This window comes from Polychytrium aggregatum (genome assembly GCF_025602895.1).
Source record: "Polychytrium aggregatum strain JEL109 chromosome Unknown BJ171scaffold_2, whole genome shotgun sequence".
NCBI classification, from domain to species: Eukaryota; Fungi; Chytridiomycota; class Chytridiomycetes; order Polychytriales; genus Polychytrium; species Polychytrium aggregatum.
The window spans coordinates 930,424-951,818 of NW_026516204.1; the positions used below are offsets into that span (position 1 = coordinate 930,424).

The 21,395-nt window shown below is 58.0% G+C and overlaps 5 protein-coding genes across 5 annotated transcripts; all 5 read right to left on the minus strand.

Annotated features, from left to right (window-relative positions):
* Window positions 1-6,203: 6,203 nt before the first annotated feature.
* On the minus strand, window positions 6,204-8,179 carry BJ171DRAFT_486695 (uncharacterized protein). The gene is made up of 2 exons (XM_053109218.1): window positions 7,951-8,179; window positions 6,204-7,624 (listed from the first exon to the last, which is right to left on the minus strand). Exons 1-2 carry the CDS (start codon window positions 8,098-8,100, stop codon window positions 6,404-6,406), a joined length of 1,371 nt encoding a protein of 456 aa, XP_052971454.1. The 5' UTR covers window positions 8,101-8,179; the 3' UTR covers window positions 6,204-6,403.
* Window positions 8,180-8,498: 319 nt separating this feature from the next.
* Window positions 8,499-11,785, minus strand: BJ171DRAFT_620771 (uncharacterized protein; the record flags this gene model as incomplete). The annotated part of the gene is made up of 9 exons (XM_053115417.1): window positions 8,499-9,580; window positions 9,696-9,823; window positions 9,897-10,029; window positions 10,135-10,256; window positions 10,487-10,668; window positions 10,860-11,187; window positions 11,298-11,522; window positions 11,632-11,652; window positions 11,707-11,785. 9 exons carry the CDS (start codon window positions 11,783-11,785, stop codon window positions 8,987-8,989), a joined length of 1,812 nt encoding a protein of 603 aa, XP_052971455.1. The 3' UTR covers window positions 8,499-8,986.
* A 758-nt stretch (window positions 11,786-12,543) lies between these two features.
* On the minus strand, window positions 12,544-14,280 carry BJ171DRAFT_557576 (thiamine diphosphate-binding protein; the record flags this gene model as incomplete). Its single annotated transcript, XM_053113101.1, has 5 exons — window positions 12,544-12,849; window positions 12,963-13,156; window positions 13,382-13,946; window positions 14,103-14,236; window positions 14,268-14,280. 5 exons carry the CDS (start codon window positions 14,278-14,280, stop codon window positions 12,544-12,546), a joined length of 1,212 nt encoding a protein of 403 aa, XP_052971456.1.
* A 995-nt stretch (window positions 14,281-15,275) lies between these two features.
* Window positions 15,276-18,574, minus strand: BJ171DRAFT_564575 (MAS20 protein import receptor-domain-containing protein). Its single transcript, XM_053113310.1, has 8 exons — window positions 18,359-18,574; window positions 18,030-18,224; window positions 17,683-17,825; window positions 16,988-17,351; window positions 16,595-16,773; window positions 16,042-16,480; window positions 15,545-15,873; window positions 15,276-15,354 (listed from the first exon to the last, which is right to left on the minus strand). Exons 1-8 carry the CDS (start codon window positions 18,474-18,476, stop codon window positions 15,316-15,318), a joined length of 1,806 nt encoding a protein of 601 aa, XP_052971457.1. The 5' UTR covers window positions 18,477-18,574; the 3' UTR covers window positions 15,276-15,315.
* Window positions 18,575-19,148: 574 nt separating this feature from the next.
* BJ171DRAFT_437359 (uncharacterized protein) lies at window positions 19,149-20,853 on the minus strand. Its single transcript, XM_053107971.1, has 2 exons — window positions 20,545-20,853; window positions 19,149-20,157 (listed from the first exon to the last, which is right to left on the minus strand). The coding sequence occupies exons 1-2, from the start codon at window positions 20,723-20,725 to the stop codon at window positions 19,631-19,633; spliced, it is 708 nt and encodes a 235-aa protein (XP_052971458.1). The 5' UTR covers window positions 20,726-20,853; the 3' UTR covers window positions 19,149-19,630.
* Window positions 20,854-21,395: the final 542 nt, after the last annotated feature.

Sequence of the window (21,395 nt, forward strand, 5' to 3'; positions counted from 1 at the left end):
GTCCTCATACTGGTAGCCGGCTTGGTTATAGATCAGCGGTCGTACTCGAGCCCAGGCGACTGAAGCTGGCGGACGAGGGGCAAGCTCGAAGCTATCGGGATCTTGATCGGAACGCACAAACCCGGTGCCACAACGAGTCCAGACGAAATGCTTGTCTTCACGGTCGTGGGACAGGATGGAGTTGCCATCGGCTGCAAAGACGATAAAGTCGACATTGTCGTTGTGTCCCTCAAGGATGTGCTTGAGATGGCCTGTCGGTGCCTCCCAGATGGCTATCGTCTTGTCGCCCGAGCCTGACAGAATCCATTCGTCGTCGGGCGAGATGGTGACGAACCAGACCGTGTCCCGGTGCCCCATAATGGTTTGCTTCAGCTGGCCCGTGGAGGTGTCCCACACTTTGATTGTCTTGTCCGCCGAGCCGGTGGCCATCCACTTGCCATCGGATGAGAGGGCTGCGGACCACACAGTATCTGCGTGTCCCTCGAGCGTGTGTTCCACCTGGCCCGTAACAGCATCCCAAATAATAACGACGCCGTCGCGATCGCCCGAGACGATCCACTTGCCATCGCGCGAGACCAGTATAGCGCTTACATCACCGGTATGTCCAGCGAGTGTCATCTCGCACGGATCCCAGGTGGGTGCTGGACCGCAAGTGACCAGGAACGGGATCTTGTCCTCGAGCTGGTCGGCATATGTCTTGTAGATCACGGTATCCTTCGGTGTGAATGCAAACCCCGAGTTGTACACCTGTGGTGCACTCTTGATGATCGGATCGGCAAACTCGCGGATGAATCGATACGTGTCCTTGACCAGTTCCTTCGTGGTGTCGTCGACGGTGGTGCTGGGTGCCTTGACGATCGCTCCTCGCAGCACAGCCAGTTGCTCGATGATCGGCTTGACCACATGTGTGAGCGACCCACACTCGAGCCAGAAGAACACATGCGCCTTGACGAATCGAGTGAGCACCGCTGCCACATCGACCATCTCGGCCGACTGCCACACCGGACTCGACTCGGCCGCTCCTTCCACACACCACACAAAGTGTGTGATCCAGTGGGCGACGCTGTATCGCAGCGACGGTGTGATGATTTTGTTAACTCTGTCCTCGAGGTCTGGGATCTTGTCGTGAAAGTCGTAGATGTCGCAGATGTTGATCACTGGCTCGTGGGAGAGAATCACGCCGAGACATTCATTGGCAAACACCGTGTGGAACGAGGTCGACACATGCCACGGATGGCCAGTCGATGCATCGCCGAGGAGATAGTCCGCCACCGACTTGTGGTTGAACTTGACCTCGTTGTTGGTGGACTGGCTGTCTCGGGGACCCAGTCCATTGGCGCCAGGATCGAGGACCGGGCTGAGGCTCTTGAGACACTCGCGAACGACGCCGATCTCGAGTCCAAACACATCGGCGATGATCTGCAGGGTCAGGATCGACTGGGCCGTGGCGATCGCCGACACCACCGTGACCAGCTCGGCCGGGTGGCTCGACTGCGAGTGGATCTTGGCGAATGTCTTGCGGTGCAGCTCGCCGCCGTCGGTATCTTGATCTTGTGACATGCGATGGTATCCACGAGGTTGATTCGGCAGACGTGAGGACAGGCCCGCCGAGGAAACAGCAATCCGCACCCCGGTATCTTCGTTGCCCCGACGGTATCAACGTGCCCGCGCCACAGGCGGTCGGGGAGCACCGCCGCTGCCCACCAACGAACTCATATGCCAGCGTTGCCTCCTCGCCCGCATCCTTCACCGTCGCAAACATGCAAATCAAATTCCAAGTCAACCCTGGAGCCCAGGCCGAAGCCGCTACTTACTCTTCAAGCGCAAGGGTGGAGGAGGCAGAAGCGGCGGCGGCGGCGGCGGCGGTAGTGGTGGTGGTGGTGGTGGTGGTGGCCACTGGGATTGGGACCGTGGCCACCATGATAGTACCGGCTCATCAGTTAGTAAGTATCAGCTCTCCCGCGCTGGTGATTGGCGAAATGAAGCATTCGCAATCGGACAGCAACATAACTGGATTTGACCCTATATTCTTTCGCGACTTCTCCTCTCAATTACAGGCAATCCAATAAAAAACGGGACACCCGGGTTTTTGACCATTCATCGAATATTTTGTTACCCAATGTTATCGCGCGCTGGCCATGACCATTCGCCACACATCCGACTTTCGCACCGCCGCATTGCGATGCTACGCCCTCATCCATAGCCTGCGTAAGGTCGCCTCCATATTCAGTGTATCCAAGAGCACCATCCATCGATGGCACCGAGGATGCAAGCTGGATGGCCCATCCCGGGTCCCAGCTCGCAGATCCACTTTCTTTGAGCAGGCATGTCCAGTCATTCGCACCCTGATTGAACAGGACCCGTTGCAGACTGGTCCTGTGTTGCGGTGCAAGCTCGAGTCCATCCTCCAGAGGAAAGTATCACTCTCACTCTGCCACACTGCCATCCACCGAGCAGGTCTCTCACACAAGAGGGCAACACACCTCTACAAGTCCAAGCGACTGGATGAGCGGGTGGCACAGTTCAGGGACCAGGCCTGCTCCATCGACCCACGACGATTCGTTTTTGTCGACGAGACAGGGATCAGGAGATCCATTTTCCCTCTTTACGGATACTCGCCGAAGGGTGCTCCGCTTCGCCAGCGCAATCACATGAAGCACAAGTCTGTCTCGGCTGCATTTGCAATCAACCACTCTGGTGTGCTGCATCGCATGTACATCCCCACATCATTCAAGACACACTCGATGGTCGAGTTCTTTGATCGAGCGAGCTTCCCAGACGACTCTGTGATTGTGATGGACAATGTCAGCATGCACAAGACAATGCCTGTCCTGGACTGCATCGATCACCGAGGATGGTCAGTGATCTTCACCCCACCTGCCTCACTCGACTTCAATCCCATCGAGAACTTCTTTGGGATTGTGAAGCACCAGTACAGGAAGGTGGCAGCGCTGAATGCGTCCGAGGGGTTCAGAGTCGGGATGGTGACCCTGTTTGAGTCTGCCGTTCGGAGGGTGCTTCCAGATGTCTTCCCACGGCTGATTGAGCGAGCGATGCGCTTCTGGGGTTGAGTTCCCTCCAATCAAGCCGCCATTTTCACGCTCAAATCACTGGCTTGAACCTCTCGGCGATTTTTGAACAGGGTCACTTCCCCAACCAGCCCGCGCAGACGGGTTCCTGCTCTCGGGTATAAATGCCACACCTTCGTCCTGCTGCTTTCTTCCCTCATCTCGCCTTGATCGGATCATCGCGCTATTGTACGATAAAAAAAAGTCTCTGCTCTGACCAGTACCACTGGCAGGCATCCAGCATTCTCTGTCCCCATGCCTCCGAAGCGCAAGGGTGCCGGTGATGGCCAGCCTCGGCCACCCAGGCCCAAGAAAGCCAAGTCACAGTCGGAGCCTGTCTCTGGTTCGTACTCTGATCCCACGCATGCTTGGTCGTCTGTTGCTCCGTCGCTCACCACCACTGCTTCTGCAGATCCAATGGATGTCGATCCCACCGAGCCTGGTCCATCTACTTCCTCGAGTACCGGCAAGCGATGTCGCCAGTGCGATGGTACCGACCACGAGCGAAGCAACACCAGCAAATGTCCCAAATACCGGCCCCTCAAGAGTTCTGTCGTCCCACTCGTGGATGGAAGGTCATCCGCCCCTCAGTTCAGCTGCTTCAAGCAGACGATGGATGGCTGTTGTCTCAATCCCGCTCTCCGCGACAAGATCCAGGCCACCGTCGAGACCATGACCCAGATCCAGTTCGAGGCATCCAGGCTGCTCAACCTGCACATCCTCCGGTGCATCGAGCAGGATCTTCCCGTCCCTGTCATCTCCAGGGCCACCCCTGCTTTCATCCGCCAATGCTTCAAGATCGTCCAGGACGGTGCCCTCTCGACGGCCAGGGACACCAAGAAATACAACGAGCATCTGGTCGCTTCCTTTCGCGACTACCAGACCACTCGGCACGCAGACCTGCCTCCGGCCCCTCGTCTGCCTGATGGTGCTCACAGTCAGCTTCTCACTCTCGCTGTCAATGCCTATGCCACCAACTGCACCACCCACCTCAACCTGGCCTACTGGCGACTCCTTCGCCGCTTCTGCGCTGCCGTCTTCCCAGCCAACAAGCACAAGCACGAAGCCATCGAGGCTTGTCTCGAGCTCTTCGAGAAACCAGGGCAGACTCCACCCAAGGCCGATCTCGAGTTCCTCTATCCAGACTTTGGCCACGTCCTGGACGAGTTTCGGTACAGCAGCGACCAGGACCGCTTCCGGGCCCTCCATCGCCTCTCACACCATGTGAGAATCCTCGCCCGAGACAAGATGGTCGACAATGTCCACAAGTGGATCGACTGTGACATGCCCGCTCTCCGAGTCACCGAACTGCAGCGCCAGGCCAAGCTGGACGAGCTCACTACCCAAGGCATTCCCTCCGACGACAAGAGGTTCACCACGGCCAAGTCTGAGCTCGGCACCACCAAGGCCAAGATCAACAAGCTGGCCGCCAGGATCAACTGGGCACTCAAGCAGCTCGCTCTCGACACTCCTCCGGCCGTGTGCACGATAGTTCCTCTATGCACAGCCAAGGCCAAGTATGTCAAGATCGACACCGTCACTCTTTGGCAACTCCTTGACACCGAACATCGTCTTGGACTCACCAGGGACAAGCTCAAGGAAGAAGGTGAGGACGGTGTCAACAACCAGGATCGTCTCTGGCGCAGTTGCTTCAAGCTGCGTAATTCCCTCTTCCAAGAGCGGGTCAGGGACAAGAAGCTGTTCAACTACGAGATCAGCACCGATGGCATTGGATGCACCATCGGCCTCGTCAAGTTTCTGCGTCGAACCGATCACACCGAGACCTCCGAGCCTCCTCCGACTGCCGAGCAGCGCATCCAGGCCCACATCGGCGACCCAGACCCCGACAAGACCACTTGGATTGGCATCGATCCTGGAGTCGGCTCCATCTTCACGGCGGTCATCCAAGCACCGGGCCACCAAGACGAGGTGGTCTCGTTCTCGAATGGCCACTACCAGCACATGTGTGGCCACAAGTCCAACACCAAGTGGCACAATACCATGAAGTATCGACTCAGCATCGAGACCTGGATGTCGACCACCCCCTCGCCCAAGGCGTCGTCCTCGGAGGCTTTCAAGATCCATCTCACCCATGTCCTGCAACCGGAGCTGCGAGTGCAGCTCGACTTCCACCTGGGCAAGAAGGCCCGTCACCATCGCTTCACGGGCCACAAGAGGCGCCAAGTGGCCGTCGACAGGATGTGCAAGGCCGTCCTGAAGCACGCCCCGATACGGACCGATGTGGTGATCGCCTTTGGCAATGCGTCATGGCGACAGGGCAAGGGCTATGCATCCAGCCCTCGGAGGCAGCGATTTGCTCAGTACTTTGAGCAATTCGAGCACCACCGACGCCGTCCCAATCACCATCATGGAAGCGTCAAGGTAGTCTCGACGAACGAGTTCAACACCTCGCAAGTGTGCTCCAAGTGCCTGGAGCCAGTTCGGTTGGAAGGACTCGATGCGCCCAGTGTTGCGAATTCCCACTTTTTCAGGAGCTGCAAGAATCCCAGCTGCCGGACAGTGTGGAATCGCGACGTCAATGCGGCGCGCAACATGATCACAGTATGCAGGTCGATTGTGGAGATCGGAGAGCGACCGGCGGTCTTCACTCGGAGGCTGCCAAAGTGATCTGTTTTATTTCTTGTGGCTTTGCTAGACGCAAGCACAGCACATACTACTGTTCATGGAAACGGCTATATTGTCCCGTTTTTTTCTGAATAAAGTGTAGTGCGCCTCTTTGTCATCATTTGCATCTTCATTGTTTTGTCGCCTATCGCTTGTACTTTTATCGAAAACTTGTGCACCCGATGGTTTGGGTACTCCCCGCCCAGTCAAGGAGAAGCCCAGAGTCTTCTTGGCAATCAGCATTCGCAGCGCTCACAAAATGAAACTCCACAAGCGGGATCGTCCAGCCGAAGCGATGAGGCCGCCGACGATATGGAAAAGGGCAACCTCAACATAGAGGAACCCGACCCCGCTCAGTACTGGCCATACTGAGGCCCGTCCGGCTGCGCTTGCGAGTCGAATGTGTATCTTCACGTCAATATATCCCAGTTGTTGCTCGAGCGACGTGCTGCATCCCGCATACTGCCCGCGAACTCATTATCCACCAAGCACGCTTGCTTGCGCTCATGCTCCTATCTGGCGACAGTGTCGCACTTGTATTCAAAAACCATGCCAAAAATCACCATTCTCTCAATTGGTTTGCGCCAAGCTCGTGCACAAAACCAGGGCGGGTAGCGATCCCAGGAACAACAAAACAAGGAAGATCATAGCCACAGCCACGGAACTGTGGCCACACAACCAAAAGCAGCAGAGTCACGGTTGCAGATGTATCAAAAGGTGAAGCTGTAAAAGCCCGAGGGTCCGTACCCGCAGCAGCCAGAGACGAGCTCGGCTTCCTCGGTCTCTTCGTCGTGGGATACTTCTTCCCAGACCACGAGGGCCTCATTAAGCCTTGGACAGCCACCAACGAGATCCTTGAGCTTGGGCTCGATCAGGACGCTCCAGTCGGCACCGGCGCTCGGGTGGTCTGCAGTGCGGGTCAGATACAGCTGCAGGGTGGTCAAGTTTGGGCAGTGGCGAGCAAAGGTATCGATGGCGCTGCACTGCAAATCGCTTCCAAAGAGCTCAACGTGCCCAAAGAGAGTGCCGAAGCCGCGCTCGAGACACCGGAGTACCTGGTCCTGTTCAATGTGCTTGGCATGGATCTGCTGGATGGTTGGGACGGTGCGCTTGAGCATCGATGCAGCTTCAAAGAACTGGTCCGACGGCGACAGGTTGACGTGGGCAAGCCGCCTGAGCCCCATGATGAGCTCCTGCCACGCATCGACACTTGTCACGCCGTTCCAGCTTGAGCGACGGCACGAGAGGTGCAGGGTGGTAAGGCTCGGGCAGTGTCGAGCAATGAACCGAAGCACCAGGTCGTTCATGGGCACCTCATTGCCTCTGGCCGGCAGGAGCCGCAGCGACTCAAGGCCAGGTGTCTTTTTGAGGATGATGGGGATCAAGTGCGCTGGGATGCCATGGCCGGTCAGGGAGGTGAGGTTGTCCCAATGCTGGCCCATCTGCGAGAGAGCTTGCCAGCCCTCATCGCCCATGCTGTCGTCGAACTGGAGGACGAATCCCTCGAGCTTGTGCTGCAGCGCCAGCGACAGAGGCTGCAATACCGCGAGGATGTCACCGTCCTCGTCGTGCGAGCTGTTGGAATCGACCGACTTGAAGATATTGTTGACGCTGATGAATCGGATGTTGGGACAGCTGGCTATCAGGGCCAGGATTCTGGTCGAGAGGCGGTCTGAATGGAAGCGAGCGAGCGAGCGCATCTGAGAAACCATAAACTTGTTGCAAAAGTCAGGGCGGCCCTCGAGCATCGACAGCGCCGACGAAGTGAGCTGCAAGGTGGTGATGAAGTTGAGCGGGCTTTGGTGGAATGTAGTCGAGCCCCATCCGGTCTGCATGCTGGCAATCGCCGGAGTAATGGTGAGAAACCGCCCAATGGAGGCGGCGTTGGAGGTGGTGAGGGCAATACGGGACCACAATGCAGGGTTGGCGACCTAGCATGGCCCAAATGGGTGATTGAAGAACAGGAGCCGTTTCGGCGAGGCAGTGATCCGGGGAGACAGACGACACCAGCGCGGATGCAGCGAGGCGATTTGCATGCCGATATGGAACAGGATTAGAGAGAGCGATGACCGCAGCAAGGGCGATATGATAGAAGGACGATGCTAATGGTGCGAGTGGTGCGAGTGGTGCGAAGAGGGGATTGAGAGTGCCATTTCAGGGTGGGTGGCCTTGCGATGGATACACTCTGTCGAGCTGATTTCCGGCTCGGAACTGGAAAGGGAGCGCACGGCACCTCGCACCGGCATTGCGCAATTACCTTGTACCAGCGCCTCGAGACCAAGCAGGCATGGTAAAGGTCCAACTGGGTTCTTTTTCCGGCAGCACTATCGCGCGGCAAGCCCAGGAAGCGGACCACGACCATGAGCACTTCTGGCGGAAGAGTGATGATTGAGCACGGGGAATCCATTGGTATTCATGGAGAGAGCCGGGGAAGCAACTGGACAGACGCTGCTGGGATGATGCACAAGGGGTGGGCTTGGTCGCCGAGACACGGGTGCAGTGAGGGCTGGTTGCTGCGAGAGACGATTTGGGGCTGAATCGCTGCGGCCTGGGAGGTGATGGTGCTGTTGGGGCCTGGAAAAAAAAAAAAAAGTTCCTGTCTCGTCGCTGCACTGCCCCGTGTTCGCTGCCCTTGTGGGCTCAGTCGCGGCCGCCACAGAGACAATCGCGGCGGTGGCAGTGCAGTCACGCCACGCGACACAAACCAGCCAGCCCCGGATCGAGCCGAAAGCCGCCGGATCGAGCCACCGGTATTTATTGCTGCCTCCCGGCGCCGCTTTCGTTTTTTCTCCTCAACCCATTTCCTTACCTCGTCGCCGGCAGTACCACACCCGACGGCGTCATTTTTATAATGGGGAGACACAACGAACCACAGATTCGCTAACACAGGAAAGACACCGATGACCTGGGTTTGATAGTAGACTGTGTGACATCTCCAGCGCGGCTCGACCGCAGCTGGGCTTTGCCCAGATCCGGATCCAGATCCAGACTCAGATCGTGCGTGGGGCTGGCTTGAGTGGCCGGTCCCTGACGATGCTGTAGGATCTGCAGACCACCCTCTGGCGCAATCGCCGGGTGGTCTTTGCGTCCCTTGGCACACGATACCATCGTCGCTGCTGTGGGAGAACGCTTTGGTGTATTGCGAGACCAAAGGTGTACGGTGTGCATGTGGATGGGTCCTTTGATCCTTGCTCCCTTTCTATTGCCAAGATCGCCATCAAATTGCACTTTCCGCTCAGCGTCGGTGGGGTGCCGGTTGAGATTGCCGGCTGGCGGACTGGACTGGCTGGCGCTCATGGCTGGACGAGGGAACCGCTGCTGTCCTTTTGAATCGAACTTGTCCCGTCAATGCTTACACGGGCTGATCCCGGCGAGCGGATGCCCGTGAACGAGTTGTGGCGGCTCATGGAGCGCCTCACCCCGGCTGCCTGAGCAGCAGGATGATCTGTGATCACGCCGGGACTCGGGGGGATCAGGTGGTTCTCGGGGTTGCTGGAGGTTGCTCCCGAGACCAAGCTCGTTACGGCCGTCGAGATGTTGCGGTATCCGTGGCCCGGCAGCATGATCATGGCCACCCATATTCCGCAGCCGAGACAGAGAACGTTCATGAAGATGAGCAATCGGATATCCGGGACGTTCGGCGTGGCCAGCGGAAGACACTGCTGATATCCGTTGGGCTGGTTCTGGATCAGACACATCAGCCAGTTCTGCACCCAGGGTGTGCTGGCTGACAGACCAAAGAGCGGCCGGATGATGACGAGCCGAGAGTATAGGAAGGGTATGTAGACGGCGATGAAGACAATCGCCAGCAGTGTCGGCTGCCAGAGGGCCTTGATCTCGCTGAGGATGCAGCCGCGCTTGACCAGATCGCGCCGCTGGATGGTGGCCTGGGGATGTGATCCAACGATGTTGTCAGCAGGCACGGTGTGGGCGATCGTGCTCGTTGAAGCGTCCCGGAGATGACTTTCCAGGCATGGGGCGCCAGGTGTCGTGCATTCCTACCATCAAGATCCGGACTGATGTGGCCGTATGAAGCAAAATCGATAGCAGAACGATGCCCAGATGCGGCCCAAAGAAGAGACTCAGATCGCCGTTGCCGCCTGGACTGGAGATGGATGACCCTTCAGCAACTGCATCGGCGGTATAGGCTGCAGAGGCAATGTTATGAATGGCAGCGGGTCTGCAGATCCGACACTCACAGACAAATGTCGCCGGGGTAGGCTTCGAGTTTGCCCGTCAGCACCACGGCGAGGGTCATGCTCAAGGAAACACCCCAGCAGAAGACATGGACCTTTTTCTGGTGATCCGCAAGCAGCCGGTTGTTCCAAACAATGATCTAGATTTGGATTCGAGCGCATGGCAATCAAACAGGATGTCTGTTAGCAGATGAGGTCTTCGGAATGCGATGGCCACAGTCGGTCATCCAGAGCCTGTTGCTTACCATATGGATCGAGAGCAGCAAGAGCCCAGCCCACAGGACAAGCGACCACATGGAGAATAGCAGAATAGTTCCCGTCACCAGGCAGCGGACGTTGTTGCTCTGCGTGGCATCCGTTATTCCATCTGCGGCGCATTGCAAACTGCTATAGGCTGGGCAGGCACAGGAAAGGACGATCGTAAGAATACAAGCATCGGTAACACTGGCGCTGTTTGTGTTTGTACCCGCTGGCAGTTCCCGAGGGTGAGAGTCGAGCCATGGACTGCCTCTGCACTTATGGGATGCACCAGATACTGGCGAGGCATGATGCAGCCTGGGCCATTGCGTGCTTCAGGTGCACGACGTTGATGCTCACATGGGTATGTGCCAAAGGTAACTGACATCATCAGAACCCCAGCTATGCTAAAGTATGCCGTCAGGCACTTTGGGAACTTGTGGCCGTTCTTGGAAACCAGGACGGCAACAGCAACGAGCAGGAAGCCAATCAAGGACAGAAGAAACAGGGTCTTGTATAGGATTTCTGCGGCCTGGATCGGGCTGGTGGATAAATGCCAATGGCAGCGACGGGCCATCGAATCAGCTTACACTCAACCAAGCCGATTGTCAAATGGTGAATCGCAGTGCGGCCACCGCAAAACACCGAGCGCTGATCAGCTCACAGCATGCACATCATCTGGCTTGGATTCCGGCGTGTTTGTCCGTCGGTTTGGGCCACTGTTCCAGCTTACCCTTGTGGATAAAACAGCTTGTATTTTGGACAGGGCAGGCAGCACCCATACTGGCAGTTTGGGTTAGCGCTCTGGGGGTTCGGGTCGACGATGAGCGGGGGTGGACAGGATGCTCCTGAACTCGGAGGTGGTGCCGTTCCGTTGGTAGAGGTCACGTTGGACGATGAATCGGTCGCCATGAACTGGCCGGAGGAGCTTGTGCAGTTGGCCGAAGCGAAGACAGGCGCGGAGCAGTTTGGGAGAATGCTGAGCATGCCGACTGCCGAGAGCGTTGTATTGCAGACGGCCTGGAGCTGCAGACACGAGCTACGGCACAGCGGGATAGGATCTGCGGGCGGGCGTGGGAAGCCGCAAGTGAGCGAGTGCCGAGAGTACGCTCTCATTCGTTGTGCGGAGCCGATCGCCCGAGCCCACAGCAACTGCTGGCATCGTACTTACATCCCCCAGGAGCACACGACAGATACCCCTGACGACAAGCGCCGGCCATCAGCGCCGTCGCGCAGGTACGGTCCATGCTCGAGAGCGCCACAAAGTTCGGCGAGGAAAAGTTCTGCAGAAGCACCGGGTCCACGAGCGACTGGTACTGCGGAATCGGTGCATAGTACGAGGAATTGCTCAGGATGGCGCTACAGGCGGTTCCGTTGTATGTCATGCATGTTGGGACTGGAAGATAGGAAGTGCGCCGATGGATTAGTTGTGTGCAAACTCTCTACTTGCGGTCCGATCGGTTGTCGTCACCGCTACGATTGTCAGCCGAACTTTTGTAGCTTACGACGACCGATCCTGGCCATATCTGCCAACACTTCGAGTCGCATGTTGTGGAGGCAGGTGCAGGGAAAACACTAACCCTGTCCGTGGACACCGAGTGTCAGCAGGAGATGAATTGCCAGAGACCAGAGACACCCCGTTGGGACTGGACTCCTCATCTTGGCGGACGTTAACAAGCGGGATCCAAGGTCGTTGGCGCCTAACAGCAGCAATCCAGCGTTGTAAGAAGGTGCCGGTCCAACTCGAGTGTCGTTGGTGCACTTTATACCCTGGCTTTCAGTCGGGTGAGCGGCTTTCGATGCTTGTGTCCAAGGCCGCACCAACAATCGTATCCCGGCATTATCATCCTAGCTCAATCACATCGCAGCCATATATATCTCGCCGTCTGCAGGATCACTCCCGGCCAAACATGCCCACTTTTTACTCCCCACGTTGGAGGGTGCTCAATAGTGCGACATATGTATGCCACCTCATCGATATGTCGCGCATCTATCTCAGCCTCATCTGGTGCAGCCTCTCCCGGGGTAATCGGTCCGCCTCAATCAGCGCCAATCAAGCCCCATGCGCCGTGTACATATGAAGAAATCTGCCTGAGTGGAATGCGAAGGCTCCTGCCATGCTAGATGATGCGCTGGCATGCCAGCGAGCGGCCATTGAAGTGATGGGAACCGGCAAAATCCGCAGCTCCGGGACAGTATCAACGGAATGCGTTTCTAGATGGATTCATTGGTGAGAATGCTGCCCGACGTCAGAAGCCGGGAGAGTTGTGGGTGAACAAGCATTGCAAATATGTGCGATGAAGCCCAAGCGCATGGCAGCGGCACCTTGGTGCAGCGCTGTCTATGTGGGGGCGAGACAGGGTCGAGGACCTTCAGACCCAACATGCCAAGCCTAGAGCAGGATGTTGACGGATCGCTTAGGCCTTGGGTGCGGAAGTGGCGTATCCCGAGGCGTCGTAGGCCTCGGGATACTTCTTCATCAACTCGGCGAGCTCGGCCTTTTGCTCCTGGAGGTTCCAGGGGAGCTCGTCGTAGACATCGGTGAACATGTTCTCGATCGGGGGCTTCTTCTGCTTCTCGGCACGAGCAAAGGCAGCAAGAATCTCGGCACGGCTCGACTTCTTGAAGGCTGCCTCCTTCTCGTTGTCCCACCAGCCCTTGTTCTCAAGGTACTTGCGGAAGCGGTTGATGGGCGAGTCCAGTCGCTGCCAGTCGCTCACCTCCTGTGGATGCAACCAGAGTGCCAGGTAGGTCAGCGTTCCTGCATTTGGAAGACCAGCCAAGCGCACGTTGCTGCCATTGCAGCCTCACACGGTCCGGTAGAATCTGGGCTCACCTTCTTGGAGCGGTACGCAGACGAGTCATCCGAGGTACTGTGGTGGCCGACGCGGTAAGTCAAGGCCTCGATGAGCACAGGGCGGCCCTCTTCGACGGCGATTCGTCTCGCCTCCTTCATGGTGTTGTAGACGGCAAGGATGTCGTTGCCGTCCACTCGGGCGGTGGCCATGCCGTAACCGTGACCGCGGCTCGCTGTCGAGCAGCAGATGGCATGGATGTCAGCAAGAGCGATGGATATGTAGCCTCGCCATCATGCCGACAGCCCTAGCTTCCGCCGTGCGAACATGAGGTGCCCATCCCTCTGGCTCGGCGCATTCGTCAATCTCTCGCACGTCAGCCTCTCTCCAGCTCGCACGACAGCCACTCTCCGACTCGCACGATGGCCTCTCTCCGACTCGACTGACAGAGCTGCCTTACCAATGCCGTCGCCGCGGTACTGCTCACGGGCCGGGGTCGAGATGGCGTAGCCGTTGTTGCGACAGAAGAAAATGACGGGGCTCTCGGTGGTGGCGGCAATGTTCAGACCAGCGTGGAAGTCACCCTCCGAGGCAGCGCCCTCGCCAAAGTAGCAAACACAGCACGCCTTCTTGCCCTGTTGCTTGAGGGCGTAGGCGGTGCCGGCAGCCTGGGGAATCTGGGTGCCCAGGGGCGAGGAAATGGTCTGGACGTTGAGTTCCTTGGTTCCGTAATGGACAGGCATCTGTCGACCCTTGCCGAGATCCGAGGCGTTCGAGTAGCACTGGTTCATGAACTGGTCCAGCGTAAATCCTCGGTACATAATCACACCGGCCTCGCGGTACTGGCCATAGATGACATCTTCGAGCGTCAGGGCGGCAGCGCTTCCGAGATGGGCGGCCTCCTCGCCGTAGTTGGTCATGTAGAAGGAGATGCGGCCCTGTCGCTGGGCCTCGTAAAGGATCAGATCCATGCCGTTGAGGGTAAGCATGTGTTGGTAGAGCTTGAGGCAGAGGTCCTTGTCGAGCTGGGGAAAGAGAACATGGAGGCATATAAGAGCGCTGAAGGATTCGTGCGGGTCCGCAAAGCCGGCCGGCAACCAGAGCAGTCGGGATCGGCCGTTCAGACAGGGTTGATCGACCGCCCGTGGACGCTGGGCACTGCATCACACGCGAGCACTTACCTTGGGGTCCTGGGCAGGGTCCAGGACGTTGCCCTCGGTATCAAGAACTCGGTAGGTAGGAATGGTCTCGTATTTCAGGAGGAAAGTGAGATTTTCGGTATAGTGGGATCCGTCCACGGCTCCTGGGAACGAGACTTTGTTGCCCGTGGTGGCCGTCGACGACACCGATCGGCGCCATGTCGCAGGAGCAATCTGGGCAGAGCGAAGCGACAGAGCGAGATTATCAGCGAGCACATCCAGCCGATAGTTTGCGAGAGCCAGCCGCCTCGCCGGAGGTCCAGTTGGTTGCTCGTAACAGTGCGTCGATGAGTCGGTGCCGAAGCACGGCGACACTTGCTCACTCCACGCCTGCAGAAACCAAGCTCATGGAGGCCAGCAACGGCCCGGCACTCCGTCTCCGACGATGAAATTCATCCATACGTTTCGCTCCACGATCGCTCTTCGAGCCGAGAGGGCGGCGCCAGAGATCCAGCGGGCAGAGGTTTGGAGGCTACGTCTCGCGTACATGGTTGAGGGCTGCGAGTCGGGAATGAGTAATGCCATTCAGATGCCGGAGAATAGACGGCAGACGCAAGCGGGGCATATAGGGGGGGCATGCAGCCTGGGTAATGGCGCATGAACGAGTGGCCCTCTTGGATACCGCAGGCAGAGTCGATAGCAGCCTCGATGGCATTGGCGATCGGGCGACTCTGAGGTGCGGCTGGGGTGGTGGTGGTGGTGCGTCGACGAACCTGGGAGATGAACAAGCGGGCAGGAAGAAGGGACCGAATGTGCTTTGTGTAGTCCAGAGCCACGATCGTCGAGAGGCCAGATGTGCAGCGGGTACCTGGAGAGAAAGAAGAAGCCGAGGGCGGTCGCCTCCGAGCAGGTCTTCAACGGTCTCGGGCAGGTCGCTGCTCCCACATCGGCTTTGGTCCCGGCTGGCCTCGGTTGCTCTCCGACCAAACGCCGCCTGGGCAGGAGCGCCACGTGACCCAGCACCCGTTGGGCCCGGAGCGGGCGTGGGGCCGTCCCGTCGGCGCCTCCGGGGGCTGCCACAGGGGGCGGCGCAGGGGCGCAGGGGCCGGGGTGCCGCCTGCACGGCCTGCACGGCCTGCACAAACGAAAGAGTTGAGACGGGAGCGGCCCCCAGGCCCGTGATGACTGCAGCGGGAATGGGTGCTGCTCCATTTTCTTGTACTATTGCCGTATATTACAACGCAGTGTCCGTGCATCACGCCTTGCAAAGGTTGCACTTGCAAATAAGTTTGAACTGTGGCGTTGGAGCGGGAAGGATTCATTGCATCAAAGGGGTGCATGGAGCGCAAGCAGGGAGAGTGCAAGGAAACGGAAGAGAATACAGGCATTCGATCAGTACCACAGCTTTGCTCAGCACCGCCGCCAGCACTGGCTCGTCCTATCGCATGTCTCCACAGACCCGCGATCAAGCACAAGATACCCACACGGTCCTTTAACAGCGTCTTCCGGGCATTCTTGGAGAGGCTGTCCGTGCAGACGTAGCTGAGAGTCAGCTCGTCACCCTTGAGCACTTTAGTCTTGGACACGAGTGTGAGCTCGTGGTCGTCGCCTCGGAACTCGACTGCCGCATTGGGTGCGCAGGAGTGCGAGATGAAGCTGGAGATGTGATACACGCCGAGGCCCTTGGCGTTGTGCTTGGTAGCAACTCGTCCCTCGGTCTTGAGCTGATCCACCTCAGTGGACTTGCCCGTGATCTGGTAAGCGTTGAACTGGAACTTGGATCGAAGCTGCTCGTATCGTTCATCGTTGAAGACTGGGCGAGGGGCAGGGCGGAATGTGCAGATGGTGACAGTGGCGGAGAACATGCAGATGAGCCGTTGCGGGCTCTGCGTCAGTCCATATCCATCACCCTGTCAAGAATACGGCGGTTTGGTGCCTCGGCGACTCCATAATCGACTGAAGACACATATGCGAAACTCACAGCCATCGAAGCCAGGGACTTTGCTGCCCATGTGCTCGTCGATCAGTGCTTTCTCGGCCATCAAATCGATTGTATCGAGCTTCAGGCGCTGGAGGCGTTCAACGTGGTCCCAGGTCGAATATCTTTCCTCCGGCTTTGACTCGCCGCTAGCTGTGCTTGTTTCGTTCTTTTGAGTTTCCTCGTGGACCAGCCTTCCCATGAATCGGGCAATCAGCATTACCATCAACGTGTCGTGGGTCTGGGCATAGAGCTCGAGGGGTGTTTGCGCATCGGCGGCTTGATCAGCACCGGGACACAGGAAGCCGTGGTAGAGAGTCGATGCAGTGCTCCTACAGCTTTCAGAGCAGTAGACTTGGCTGTGGCAGCTGCTGCAGTCGGGATATTCTTCGATATTGTCAGGGCTCAGAGTCTTGAGGCACTGGTCACACACACGGCCTCTCTGATCGATAACCAAACCAACGACAGACACAACATATCGGGTCATTAGCATCATGACGAGAGTCAAATAGCCACTGCCAACGTCGTTCCGCATCTGCACGCGCTGCGCACTCACCTCCAGTCTCCAGTTCCGGGTCGAGGCAAGGGGCTGTTCCTGGTATATGACTTCGTTCTCCTCAAAGTCCTTCAGGGCAATCAGAGCGCGGCGGATCAGGCGCTTGCCGTCCGGAGTGGTTCCATGCACGACTTCCTCAACCTTGACGTTCATGGACTCGGCTGGAAAGATGTCAAAGTCTGATGGGTGGAGAACAGAGGCATCAGTGCCAGTCCATGCTGCTCGGCGAAATGGCACTGGGTCGAGGGCGAGGTGGTAGTGGGTTTTCCACTCGATAAACTCGCTTCCGTCCCCTGTCCAGCATCGCATTCATTTGGAAGTGCAGTTCAGGGGAGGGCACGATTTCTGGCCGCAGCTCCGAGAATCGCACATGTTGGAGAGGGCTCTACCCACATTTGGCCTGCTTGTCATTGACCTGTTGGGGGTGCCGATGCAGCGCGAGATCCATCCAGCGATCCATCCAGCGATCCAGTTGGCCATATGAGAGTTCCAGATCCACCCAGCCCGTGTTCCAAGTCCATGTTCCAGGCCCATGTTCCAAGCATCCATCCAGTTCGCCACCAGTCCGATAGAGGACATCGCGTTGAGGCCGACAGCCAATCAGACAGAACAGAGAGAGCGGGGTAGGAGCCATCCAAGCGACCACGAAGGACGCATTCAGTGGACAGCGAGGATAAGGCGGTGGACGCAGAATGGGAGGGCAAGTGTGCAAGAGATGGGATGTGAATATATTGAGTATTAAGAAGGGCGAGCAAAACTTGAAAGAGGAAATAGGCGTCACAAAAACGGCATATTTTACAAAATCAAGTGCGAGGGGACGGTGGTCGTGGGGGTGGTGGCGGCGGCGGTGGAGGGGGAGGACATGGCTCTATCATCCAGAGCAACGGATTGACTCCGGGCCAACAACCAATATGCACAAAAGGGAGGGGTGAACCGGGCATCGTGGTTGGAGGGTGTATGAAACGTGGGGAGAAGGATGGATGCCCATTGGGAGGGAGTTGCATAGGGAGGAAGCGGCAAGCGGGGTGTGGCGATTATTCTACAGTGATTTCCTCGATGTTGGATGCAGCACCAGCGGAAGAACCTACATCCTGCGAGGTAAGCTCCATGATCAGCTCAAAAACGGGTGGCGGGACGGCTTGCTGCAGAACCATCAGGAGCTGCATGGGATCAGGGTACATCTTCAGGGCGTGGTAGAAGTACTGGGCGGCCTTCTGGTACTGAGTGGGGCCTGGAGACGACATGGAATGGTCCGATCGGGTCAGCAGCGGCGTTTCGTGATAGTTGCTGAGAAACTGGCTCGTTTGGACACAGGGACCGGAGCCGCACGAGCGGGCCACCGGCCAACACTCGACCAAACAGAGAGACCTTTGTGCCGTATGGATCTATGTGCCGCTCGACCCAGGCGCCGCGATTCCGATCACGCCCATCTTACCTTGGGCAAGCAGCTCCTCAGCGGTCTGGAGGACCTTCATGAAGTAGGCCTGTCGCTCCTCGGCGGACAGCTTGGAGGGATCCTCGAGCTTGACAGGCTCGCTGGGGCCGGCGGCAGCAGCAGCCTTGCGAACAGCATCCTCCTGGGCGACCTTGTCCAGGGCAGCCAAGCGCTGGGCCTCCTTCTTTTGCTTCTCTGTACATGTCAAGTCGGCAACAGACAGCCAGCCAGATCAGCCACAATGCACCGGACAGATCGACATGCAGCAGGAGGGCAGGGAGCAGCTGCAGAGGAAGTGTGTGGGCAAAGTGGAGGAGCGGGATGCGTACTGATCTTCTTTCGGAAATCGCGATCGTGCTGTCGTCGCTGGTCAAAGTAGATGGCATATCCGACGCCGAGGATGCCGACGGCGGCCGCCAGTCCCAGGGAGTACTCCTTCCAGCTCATGATGGTGATGCGCTTGTGCTTGGGGGTGGGGTCGAGATGCAGGCAACAGCGAAGAGACCGACAGGAGGCGGGTTGGCGGCGGCCGTTTTGGATGCGCAGGAACGGCCTGGGCGTGTTGGCTGTGTGTCGATTTTTTTTTTCTGTGGGCGGTTCATGGCTGCTGGTGTAACACAGTGCTAATGAAATTCATCATCCGCGGAGTGCATGTGGCTTGGCCATGTGGCGGTGTTGCGGGTGGCTGGCTCTTGGAGTCAGAGACATGGCTCGCGATCGAGTTGGGCGGTCGATAGAGCATGGCGGCTGGGAGAGGCCCTGGGATCTGCCGATGCGGATGGGGCCCGGCCTACAATCGCCCAACAATACCAGACAGCAGTTTCCTCGTCGACTGCCCATTTCTTTGGATGGGAACGCGCATGCTCTCGCTCTTGCAATCCCTCGATCGATACTGCATCGATGCATCGATGCATGCAGCAACATGGTCCTGGCGTGCAGGTCGGCGATCGCTCATCGGGATCGGTTTGTTGGATCAATGTGTCTTTGACCAAGACCAGTCCGGCAACGGCGACCAACGACAGCCTCGTGGTGAGTCAGTGGCTTCTCGCTGACGAACAAACACTGCTCACTACCACGAAATCTTGGACCATGAACAAACTCGCCTGTCTTGTCTCGTTCATTTTTGGAAGGGCTGTATTCAACACCAGGATGGCAGCAGAAACGGATTACGGACGTCGGTATCCGGTGCAAAACTTGATAAAATAGATACATAATAAAGGCAGTGCATTCACCCATTTGCCGTCCAAGACCACGATCGTGATCACAATCCTGACCAAGATCGTGGCCGCCAGCCGACACGGAGGAAGTAGTATCCATTCAAAACAAACGTGCAAGCGGAGGAACAAGCAATTGTGGAGACTGGAGTGGCGGCCGGGCAGGGGAGCAGGCGGGAGAAAGGCAGGAGGGGCAGGAATGAAGGGCAGGTGATGGTGGATGGTGGATGGATGGATGGAGCGGCGAGGCTGACCGAGAAGCATAAGCTGGTGGACAGGTAGGCAGATGGTATAACCAAGACGGCGTCTATGGAGAGCAGTTGCATATTGCGGCAGAAGGAAATCCTCTTCGTGTCCTTTGGCTGGAGACGTGGGAGGCGAGGGGCTCTAGTTCAGTGAAGCAGAGCGGGCAATGGGCAGCGGGCTGACACTGGCTCGGGGTTGGAGCTGGCTCTTTTGGTGGATCAACTCTTTGCTCTGGCTGGCAAAGTTGAAGACCATGCTGGACCACTTGGAATAGTCCTCGAAGCTGACATCGAGCTTCCAGTGGATGGCCTCGAGGAAGGCGCGTTCGGCGGCGTTGATGTCGTCGATGGGCAGTTTTGCGACCGAGGCCCAAGCCCGGTTGTTTGGGCACGAGTCCAGCAGAAACTTGGTGGCCAGACAGAGGGCTACCAGCAGCATGCGGCGGCCGCAGTTGAGCGACGGGTGGCGGTCGCTGGTATCCTTGGGCATGTTGGTGTGGAGACGAACGAGATAAAGGAGGGCCAGATGCAGTGTCGAGAAGGATGTGTGCGACTGGCGAAGGAGCTCATAGACAAAGACACGGAGGGGGACGACTTTGGGAGGGATGCCGGATGGGGCCGGGGTCGGGCTGGGAGGCCACATCCGCTCGATAAGCAGGACGACAGTATCTGCGATGGTTGGAGAGAAAGGTCGGCGGGTGAGCCTTTGATCTTGCTTGGTTTGGGACCATCACGCCGGCGCCGACCCAGAGAGCCACCATCATCCACCAAGGACTGCAGTGGCAAGGGGAGCCGCGGGGGTGGTCCGGAGACGTCGCCTATCTCAGCTACGACAAGCACACCACGGCTTTCCCACAGCCGCACCATGATATTTCCTGCGAGCACCTCAATCAGCCGAGCCAGCTTGACACGATAGCTGGTACATCAGGGCCGACCGGGTACACCAGGCACCTGGAGCATGACCGCCATCTGCGGCTCAATCAAGAACAAGAAACACCCCAGGCACCCCCGCCGCTCGCGTCCGCACTTCGCAACGCGGAAGATTTAATACCATACCTATCAAATTGTCGGCAAGCTGCTTCTTTGGATCCTCGCCACAGGACGAGCGCAGGGTTTGGTCGCTCCCAGTCGACGAAACTGAGCACGGCGAAGTCTCAGTGTATGCCGAGCAAGGAACCCGGCCATGCTCGCTCGCTGCGACCTGAGCGGGCCCGGTGGACATTCGTGGGTTGCACATTTTGGAGAACGAGGGGTGCAGCTAGGCTGATAGAGCGGCAGAGGCGAGAAGGTGCTGCAAAGGGAGCAGGGGGGGGAGAAGGGTACTTGCAGAGGCAGACGCTGTGGGAAAATCGGCCAGACCGAGGGACGCATCGCCGCTCGGGCTTATATGCAGGGTCGACTGAGAGGGCCTGTGCACGGGCGGCGAGCGGGCGCTGCTCGCTGGCCTGTCCAATCGCCCAGTCCGACACAGTCCGACACAGTCCGCGTCCCAGCTCTTTGGTTAGTCGGCCGCGGTCAGGGTTAGTCATTGCGAGCCACAACAAGGAGGCCTGTGCGACGGCGCGGGCCAATCGTTGCGGCCGCCGTTTCGTCCGCGCGCTTCGGGCGTGGTGTCCTCCACCGCAAGGTTGCGACCCGCTGGCGACAACATCAGTCAGACTGATCTCGCTTGGGGCTCGGCGCAGGCGCAGAAAAAAAAAAGGCTGAGGACCCGGCCGATGGACTGATTGCTGATGGGGTGTGTGTGCGAATGACACGGGCCGATTGGTCAGATTGTGTGTCTCTGTATCGACCGAGCGAATGTTTGTATCTATAGTGCATCCGCATTGCATCTGTAGTGAATCCGCATTGCACGGGCAGCGGATCGGCATTGCATTGGCGGTGGATCGGCATTGTTTCTGTAGTGT

Coding starts and splice junctions, on each gene's coding strand:
- BJ171DRAFT_486695 (XM_053109218.1), bottom strand. CDS start 8,100: ATGGATTCCCCGTGCTCAATCATCACTCTTCCGCCAGAAGTGCTCATG. Junction 7,625..7,950: donor TCTCGAGGCGCTGGTACAAG/GTAATTGCGCAA, acceptor GGGCCATGCTAG/GTCGCCAACCCTGCATTGTG.
- BJ171DRAFT_564575 (XM_053113310.1), bottom strand. CDS start 18,476: ATGAGCTGGAAGGAGTACTCCCTGGGACTGGCGGCCGCCGTCGGCATC. Junction 16,481..16,594: donor CCCGGAACTGGAGACTGGAG/GTGAGTGCGCAG, acceptor GTTATCGATCAG/AGAGGCCGTGTGTGTGACCA. Junction 15,355..15,544: donor AGACGCTGTTAAAGGACCGT/GTGGGTATCTTG, acceptor CCAACGCCACAG/TTCAAACTTATTTGCAAGTG.
- BJ171DRAFT_437359 (XM_053107971.1), bottom strand. CDS start 20,725: ATGTGCAACCCACGAATGTCCACCGGGCCCGCTCAGGTCGCAGCGAGC. Junction 20,158..20,544: donor GCTTGCCGACAATTTGATAG/GTATGGTATTAA, acceptor CAACCATCGCAG/ATACTGTCGTCCTGCTTATC.